At 27.5% G+C, this 10,194-nt stretch overlaps 1 protein-coding gene across 1 annotated transcript in view; it reads right to left on the reverse strand.

The window, feature by feature from the left end:
• Positions 1-10,194, reverse strand: part of LOC117172455 (MAP kinase-activating death domain protein) — a 149,809-nt gene that overhangs the window by 2,475 nt on the left and 137,140 nt on the right. Inside the window, exons 30-31 of the mRNA XM_033360404.1 lie at positions 2,268-2,314; positions 2,002-2,121 (exon numbers count right to left, since the gene is read on the reverse strand). Of these exons, the coding sequence (XP_033216295.1) occupies positions 2,041-2,121; positions 2,268-2,314 (128 nt within the window). The 3' untranslated portion in view covers positions 2,002-2,040. The remainder of the gene's footprint in view (positions 1-2,001; positions 2,122-2,267; positions 2,315-10,194) is intronic.

A 10,194-nucleotide genomic window follows, 5' to 3' on the forward strand; every position in this document is an offset into this window, starting at 1 on the left:
CCCCGAAATATTTGTCTGGGTCCGCCCCTAGTTAATTATTTGTTCAATTACATAAACAAACATTTTTGAGTTTAAATTGTGTTTCAGATACAAATTTATTTGATTGAGAATCAATAAATAAATTGCTTTAAATCTACATTTAAATTAAAGAGTAATAAATTTAATAAATTTCTATAAATGATAGTGATTACAATTATTTAAAATTAAAGTTACGAACAAAAATTATTTATATTAATCAAAGTCTATTATAATGCTAATTAAATTCACTGTTGATATTTTCATTTTTGCTACGTGGCGTGATATATATCGTAAATGCGCGCAAACAAGGAATTTCGGGAACGTCTGCACGGCCTTGATTCTACGCTCTGATTGGTCAGTCCCCTCCTACTACATAATGGACAGTACGAGAGGAGTTGATTCCCGAATCGAAACAAGATGTGAGGGATTACTGTATATCGTATTGGATATATTTTTTAAACATTGAAACTATCTCATTAAATATGAAGTTTTTCTCAAATATCGAGAGCTTATTTACGAAGTTTCATCGTTAACATAGGTTTCAGATAGGATTACATAACAAAAAATAATTGTTTTTATGCAAAGTCGGGCGAGTTTCGCGCTTTTCTGTGGGTATTTCGATAGTTTAGTGGTATCTTTGCACATTCCTACCGATATAAATCTTTTCGATGATTTCAGATATCTAACTTTTTTTCTAATGCTTAAAATTGGAATTAATACAACGTTTCTCGTAAATGGAATGAGATATGCCAAAAAAGATAACATTTTAAAGTTAAACTTGAAAATTGTATATTAGAATAAAAGTTATAATTATAAATAAGTATAATGAGAAAATTCATAATTAAAAAAAGTGTTAATAATTTGAAGAGAAATTTAAAAAGGGAGAGTCGGGTTAGCGACGGCCAACTACTGTAAATAACTTTTTCCGTCCGGTACGCGACGAATACAAAATGAACATAATATTACCATTGCACCACTCATGAAAAGATCATTAAAAGGACCTTGAAAAGGGCCCAAATCTCTCTGACTATCTCTGAGACTAAATCATTCAAATCCACCCTGCTTATAGACTCAAATGGGCCAGGCTATTTCGCTTGAGAATACTCAGAGATTTCTATCGGTAGGGCATGTGCGATTTTCGAAGATTGGTGCCCCGCAGACAAAGATTATACTACCGAAATGCCCACGGAAAGGCGCGGAAATCGTCCAATTTCGTATAAAAAACCATGTGTCATTTAAGTGTGTTGGTTAAATCCAACTTTGAATTATTTTTTGATAGGTACGGCACTGACTCAATATATATTTTTTCCGAAGAATTTGCGAACGAAAGAAAGAAAATTTGAGGAATATCCGGGGTTTTGCGAGATCCTCGGATCATTATATAATGTTGAAAAATCAAAAAACTTGTTGAGGAAATGATTATTTTCACGACAAATGTGAATTTTGCGAAGGATAGAAATCAAATGTTGGCGTCTGCTACCCGCTGATTTCTATTTTTCAAAAAATTCATATTTGTCATGAAAATAATCATTTCCTCAACAAATTTTTTAATTTTTCAACATTTTATTCATCCGAGGATCTCGCAAAACCCCGGACATTCGACAAGTTTTCTTTCTTTCGTTTGCAAATCCTTCTGAAAAAATATCTATTGAGTCAGAGTCGTACTTGTAAAAAAAAATAATTCAAAATTGAATTGAACCAACACCCTTAATAGCAACTTTTTGACAGCATTCGTCCGCTGTTTTTAGTACTCGGCGGCATGCGCGCGTGCTGATCGCCTCGCAGTAAAAACATCGGACTCCGTGGCTGTCAAAGGGGCAAAGACTGTCACGTAAAACAGTAAACTATTATTTTAAAGAACATAATAACAAACCTAAGAAAATGTTGGCTTGGAATCCAATTAAATTTTATAAACAGTCTAAGAAACGCTTTTCCATATATAAAAGAGAGTGCAAAAAAGAAATGAAAGAAAACTAAACCTACAAACAAAGGAGCATCATGCATCGTTGTTCTCGGTAGTCTTTACGAGTTCCCCTCTGCTGAAAGTTTCTCAGCAAGGGCAACGGAGAAAACTCTGTGCATGCAGCGAACTGCCTCGCTCGCCTGCTCATGCAAAAATAAAATAAATTTAATTCTAAATAATGAGTGCCTCAACTATAACAAAAAATAACATTAATTTTTTATATTTTTAGAAACTTGCTATACTACAATACATTTCAACAATAAGGTATTAAAATATAGATACTTACCATTTGTGACTTATATTTACGTTGAATTACTTGTCTAGTCTTAGGATCTGTAAATACAAAAATAAATCTGCTGAATAAGAATCAAATAATCGAAATGTGTTTCAGGCTGAAGCAGAGGAATTTCAAACAGTTTCTACACAATAATTTAATTTGAAAATTATTCAAACTTTAAAATTTCGATATTGATATTTTAAAACTTTTAACATTTGTACAATGGGAAGATTTTGCATCTTATAATATGTTGCTAATGGAAAGCATCGAATATTAAAAGCTTTTACAAATTGAATCATCCAATTAAAAATATTTTCTTAATTCGAACGATCAATTTTTGAAAACTCGAATAGAATTGAATAAAATATAGAGCAACTCTAAAAAACTTGTATGACTGAATAATAAAGAAAATCGTAAATAGTAAACTTTTTCCAAATATATTTACTTTTAAAGCTTCTTTGAAGCTGAGTGTGGTACCCAACTTTTGAAAGATCAACCTATATTGATGCACTTTTAAAATTGGAAGCAGTCAGAATTGCATGTTATTCTTTTAATTAGAATCTTGCAACATTAGTTGTTTTCCAAATTGGAAACATTCAATATTTAAATGATTTTTAATTGAAAACATCCAAGACTGATTTTTTTACAGTCAGAACCTACATAAAACTAAAAACATAAGAAATTGGATGTTTCTCATAATGAAATCATGTTAAATTGAACCTTTTCTCATTACGAGCACTCCAAGATTTATACGTTCCCGATGAAAGCACTAAACATTGAAGTCTTTCCAACTGAAAGAAGACAACGTTAAATTGTTTCCATTTGATAGTCAATCAACTTTGGTTGTTTTTCTAATTAGAAGTATTCAACATGAGATGTTTGTCTAATTAAAAAATCTAAACATTTTATATTTATAAAATAATTGGATAAATATCATAATTTAACATTTAAACGTCCAATATTATTTATCAATAATTTTTCAAGTGGCCAATATTATTGTAGATATTCTCCCAATTGAAAGCATCTAACTTTTTAGTTTTTCCAATTGGAAGCTCAAACTGTCTAAGCATTGAAAGCATATGCACAGTTTTTAATCCTTCTGAACTGAATTGTCATCCATGCGTGAAGCATAGATCTGTGTGATATTCGCAATGGTAAAAATAACACTTTAAAGGCTTTTCCAAATGAGAAAATAATGTATGTGAGTATCTTAATGGTTTACGATCAGCTTATCCTTAAATTATTATAGATCGAATCTATTTCAAATCAGGCTTGAAGTTTCAGAATCTCTCGGTGACGAAATATGTTGTTTTTTAAATGAAATTAGGCGATACGTATTTGTGCCATTTGAGACAAACAATTTTTTATGGAGTTGTCGCCTTTTTTCGCAATCCACGAGATATATTTTTTTAAATGTTCAAAATAAACAAAATGGCGGCGGTTTTTCTGAAAATACTAAGTCTATTTTCTCAAAAACCCACACGTATATTTTTTGCCAATTTTTTGTTGAATTTTGCTATCCTGCGGGAAATACCTTGTGAGTTTTATCAAGGATATTATAAACGTAGATGCGGTGCGGGCTTAGTTACCCGCGATAAATGTAGACGGCGCGTCTGATGAAAATGGTCAGTTCCCCTCTACCCACCGCAACCCGTATATAGCACCAATATCTCAGTAGGCCCCTCGATGCACACTTATGGTAACTTACCTCGGCCATGAACCATTTAAATTGAAAGTAAATTCCCAATTAAAATTTTTTTTTACATTTATAACTTTGAAAAACATGGTTACTTTATTAAATGCCAGAGATAAAAGGCCATGCGTATTTTTTATTTCAGTTTCATATATAATATTCTAATTTAAAAATTATTTCTTCTAATTTATATTCTTTTATAAGTTATAATTTTTTCACTCTCTAATATTATATTTTTATTCAAACTGATAAAACTTTAAGTGCAATATCTACATATAGTTCTTTGATATTATTTTTTTATTTTTTTTATTTTTGTGGTCTGCTATTCCTATGGATTTTTCATACTAATCGTCTAATCAAGTTCCCGTATGTATTTTCCAATTTCTTAATTATTATATATTCTAACATTCTCCTAAAAATATAATTATAATTCCAAGTGGCAGGAAAATTGTTCTTTCGGTTTTTAGATGTTAAGACGGCAGTTATAAGCCAGATTACGTTTCGCATTGGCAACAAAAATTAGACAAACAGAATTTCACTGGCGCATTCATAAAATATATCATGTTCCATAAAATATGTTTTAAAATAAACTGTAAAATATTATAATTGATACAGCTTACTTGAAATACTTACGTAAGTTATATGGTATACGTTTTAAAATGCAAATAATTGAAATTTTATCGTAAAATTTTTGTAAAATTCGAAAAAATTGCCTAAAAATCTTCCAGACTTTCTTTTACAATTTTATCAATCTTTTAAAATGTTTTGAAATATTTTTAGGACTGAAAAATCTCGAACAATACAATTCCCGACACTGTGAACTTCCTAAAATTATAAAATGCCGAAGTCTGAAAATCCCGAATTTAAAAATTTCCAGAATAATAAAATTCTGGACAGTTTACAATATTATTGAACTTGAAAATTCCCTAATAATAAAATTCCAGACCGAATGCTGTCCAATTACAAAACATACAAACTAGAAAATTCCCGAATTGTAGCAGTTGATAAAATAATGTCTTAATTAATATTACTTCTTTATTAAAAATACGATAATCAAATATTTTAATTATAGAAACTTTGTTTAATGTTTAATTTTTTAAATTATTATTTTAATTTAAAATAAAAATAATCGCATACAAATGTTATGCAAAAATAAATTTAAAACCACGTGCGCTTCAAACAAAACAAAATTTGTAGGATTCAATTCAGCACTGATTGAGAGCGAATTTTTATTATTTTTTTTGCGAACTTTTTTGTAAGTTAAAAAGAATGCAATGCACTTTTTCAACAACAACAAAATTCTGTCGAGAATTCTCATATTCAGTATTATTATAAATTGTCCAGAATTGCGAGAATTTTTACAGTGGTGGGAATTTTATTTTTCGGAAGAAGCAACTGAAAAATACCGAAAAATAAAATTCCCGACACTGTATAATTCGTGAATTGCAAAATTTCTGAATATTAAAATTCCGGAAATTATAAAAATGCCGAAATATAAAACTTTCGAATTGAAAAGTTCACGAAAAATAAAATTCCCGACAGTTAGGATGCAGTCTCATGAAGATACAGTAGTAGAATAGTGGAACAGTTTTGACCAATGATGTACCTGAACAAGATCTCGCAGTCTCCTCATTCGTCTAAACTGTTCCCCTATTACACTATACTACCTCCATGGGGGTAGGTATTTATTTGTCCAAAATTTCACTTTACCATAAAACTCATTTTACCGAAAAAGTTACTAGATGGCTAGACGCTTTTGAAACAATTGACAGATAGGTTTCTGCTTGCGAATTTTGTATTCATCTGTAAATCAAATTGACGTTAGGTGGCGGTTTGTAATAATTATTTAATCTTCTTTTACTAATACAAAGAAGAAGAGTTTTGGGCAATAGAAACAATATTCTTGTTTTAAAAAAGGCTTTTACTTTTATTTTGTAGATTGAAATGTCACATAACTTTTAACAATATTAGAATATTATTATCCAGAAATCCACCAGGAATCGATCAGGGATCAACCTGAAATATTTTGGAAATAATGTACCACTCCGTGAAATATTAATAATCTATCCGAAATATTTGTGAAATATTTTTAAAGGTTTATAAATATTTGCCAATATGTTTCAAATTATTTAAATCTTTGGGAAAGCATTGAAATCTTAATGAAATCTTTTACATCTATCCGAAATCTTTATGAAACATTAAAAATCTTTGAAATATTTGGGAATTAATTGAAATTTTTTAAAAATCGGTTTAAAAATTCCTTTATATCTATCCAAAATCTTTGCGAAACCTTTCAAATCTTCGAGATATCTTTAGGAAATTATTTCAATGTTTGTGAAATCTTTGCGAAATATTTCAATCTTTGGAAAATCATTGAAATCTATATAAAATATTTTTAATATTTTTGAAATATTTGTATATTTTTTAAATTGTTAAAATCTTTAGAAAATCATTGAAGCCTTTGTGAAATCTTTCGAAAATCATTGAAATCCTTTTAAAATATTTAAAAAAATTTAAGAATATTTGATAATATTTGTGAAATTGTTTAAATCTTTGCGCGATATTTGAAATCTTCGAAATATTTCTGAAACGTTTGTGAAATTATTGAAATCTTTGGGAAATCATTGATGTATTTGTAAAATATTTTAATTCTATTCCAAATCTTTTCGAAATATGTGAAACCTTTTATACCTTTGGGAAATAATTGAAATCTTTCGGAAATCCGTGGAAACATTTGCAAAGAAACCTTTTAAATTTTTTTGAAATATTTAATAATAGTTGTTATATTATTGAAATCCTTGGGAAATCATTGATGTCTTTGTAAAATATTTTAAATTTATGAAAAATCTTTGCGAAATATTTGAAATCTTTGTGAAATATTTTCCATTTTTTTAAACACATTGAAATATTTCCGAAATATTTGAAAAGAGTGGAATATTTCAGAAACCATCATCTTATTATTTTTCAGTCATATTAATATTAATTTTTCATTACTGAATAATAATTTACATGATTTAATTTAAATCAAAACGAGATTATAAACATCTGTAACCATAGAAATGGTATATTTTACCATAGAAAATTGATTATATAGATATTTTTTTTATTTCGACATTGTCTGATATTTATTAGTATTTCTTATTCAGGTATTCACTTATCAGTTGCCTAGTTTTCAAAGTTCTCTCTCGAATTTGAAAGTCGAAGCAAATGTAAATGTCAAAGAATCCTCATAAACGTCATCAAACGTCTGTTTGTATAATGATTTTCACTGAATTCCCCATCGGGATCCCCTCTGTGATTTATGTCTACACCATCCTTAAATATAGTGATTTTTTCGGCATGACTTTTAGGGAAAATGAAATTTCGGACAACTGAATGCCTACCCTCCATGAAACTGCTCCCTAAGATATTACTGAATTCGAAAATTCCCCACAGAAAATTTCTGAATTATAAAATATCCAAACTAGAAAATTTCTGAATTTAAACAATAGAAAAAATGGTTGTCCATTAAAGATTATTTATTCGAATATAATATATCGATAATTTAATAATAATCGGATATTTGTATCAAGCACATTTTTTTAATGTTTAAATTTTAAAAAATTATGTTTTGAAATTAAAAAAAAAATTATTAAAAAAATATGTATATTACTGCATGAAAAATTGTATTTGATAATGTACATAGTATTAAAAAAATTAACAATTATTATTCTTTTAAATTCAAGCAATAATTTAATAAAATTATCTAATTATTGTATTTTCAATAAATAAATAATATTGATCGAAAATTTTTTTCTTCATGTTTAAATTCGGGAATTCCATAATTTCGGAATTTTTTCAGTGGTCTCATATTTGTATACCTCCTCTTAAAATGATGTCATTTTTCAAAATAAAAAGTCAACATTTAATTTTAAAACTATGAAAGGTATTAATTTTCTTTTAAATTATTTCAAATCTTTTAAAATGATTTTTGAAATTTTTCGGAACTTTTAAATATCTTTTAAACGGATTCCAATTTTTTCTAACATTTTTGTAAAATCCTGCATACAAAATTGTTTGAATAGCTTCCAGATTTTTTTGCAATGTTGTAAATATTTTTAAACATTCTCTTTGAGTTATGGACTTTTTCGAAATAAAAAATTGTTTTAAATCTTCAATTATTCAATTTCCAAAAGGAATATGTTAAAAATGGAATATTTCATATTGAAATAATATTTCAATAAGATTTTGAAATTGAATAAAGGTGTTCACTTAAGAATCTATTAAATTGAAGTGATTTTTAAATTGAACATTGTTTATAAAAACTCAATCGAACGTTTACACTTGTGTCACTGTTTTCAATTTTTTACTTTTCAATTTTGAAATTCACTTTCTTTTCGAGAGTCTGGCCCCATTTAGAACAACTTTCTTTTTTATAATAATTTTCGGTTCTAACTTCCGGGACAATGATTTTATTCTTTAATATATTTTCTATGAATCTTGTTAATAATTTTTTATTTTAAGAAACGTATGTAAAAATTATTATATTTTTCTTTTTCTTTAATAAAATTGTTGCAATGAAAGCGTTTCGAAGAGTTTCTTTTTAATGTTTCGGGGAAAAAATGAATATTTATAGGTTGGCCAAGGTTTTTTTTTTAAATTTCGCTTACGTCAAATTTTTTCTGGCTGTTTTTACTATCGTAGAATTCAGGTTCATATATTTGGGTGAAGAAATCCGTTCTATAGTTTGACAAAATATTCTTTATAAATCAATATTTTGCACAGAAAATTACCCTTAGTGACCTTTAATTATAATTTTATAAATATGAAAAACCCAGATTTCAATGTTTTCTATGAAAAACACAATCAATGAGTGACATAACGAAAAGCGGAAACAATAAGAGTCAATTTATCCAGGAACAAGCACTTTGAACAAAACTGACCTTGAGCGAACATTAAATATATATTTTTTAAAGTTGACAAAAATCAGGCTCTATATTCTTTTAAAAAATTGGCGACGATGCCAAATTATAAAAAAAAAAATTAATAAAACTTGAAAAAGCACTCTCTTGAATAGCTTTATAAACTAAACCTTTGTTGAGTTCTTTCAGGCACTTCTAATTTTTAATAGGCCTACATTCAAACTTATCTGAAGTTATACGATTTTAATTGTTCTAAAATAATGATTCGAGTATTAAAAGATGTTCATTTCTCATTTTGTAACTTTATACGATTTTACTTTCTAACTAAATAATTTGAAATGTTTCAATCTGAAATTATGGAACAATTTCAATTCAATCATTCTTTCATATTTAAATACCTTTAAATTTCGAATTATTCAATATACTGAAGACTACAAATTTAAAATGTCTTAACTATTAAAACTTTATATATTTTTGAAATTCCTGCTCTGTAGACTAAATAGAAACTATTCTTTTATTAAGAAATTATAACCAAAAGCGTTTAAAAAAGTTTTCAAATGAATTTTACAAAGCTTAAAAACAGGTCAGAGGTTTTAATGGTTTAATATATATAATAGAACCGCTTAAAATTTGAAACAAGCCAACTTTTTTATGTTTGACCTACAATTATTCAGTTTTAAAAGTTATAAATTACAATTGTGAAAATTAAAAAATAAGTTTTAATTAATTTATATTTAAAACCAAATAAATTTGCATACTTCAATCTGAATACATTGAATTTAAACTATTTACCTCTTCACGTTGTAGCAATTTCGAATCCCAGAATAAGTTTTTTTTGGCGTAACCTATAACTTATAACGAAAATTGTGAAAATTCAAACAATAAGCCTGTATGCTGAAAATGAGATAAATTTTAACGTTGAAATTTGAGTTGTTAAACTGAAGGCTGAAAAATCTGAAAATTTTACAATTAGTGTTTTGTAAAATGTATTGGTATCTCAAAAGAGAATAATTAGTTTTTAAATTAGTTTTTAAATTTTCGGATGTTTTCCTTTTTTACAACCTAGAGGTCAAAAAAGTCTCCCCAATTTTTTTGTATTTTAATAATTTATTTTCTGAGAGATATTCCTATTCAATTTACTCCCGTTTATCAGTGACTAAAATGCATTAAGAAAAAATCGACAAGACCCAAGGATCAAAGTTGGCTGAAAAGCGAATTTTTAAATCTTTAATTGAGATTATCCTTATAACTTGTGATTTCAAAAATTTGTATACACATTTTTTTAAATAAATACTGTAGGAAAACCAGGCGCGAATCCACAATGGTGGCGAAACGGCGATCT

The sequence above is a fragment of the Belonocnema kinseyi genome, chromosome 5 (assembly GCF_010883055.1).
Source record: "Belonocnema kinseyi isolate 2016_QV_RU_SX_M_011 chromosome 5, B_treatae_v1, whole genome shotgun sequence".
In the NCBI taxonomy this organism is placed as follows: domain Eukaryota; kingdom Metazoa; phylum Arthropoda; class Insecta; order Hymenoptera; family Cynipidae; genus Belonocnema; species Belonocnema kinseyi.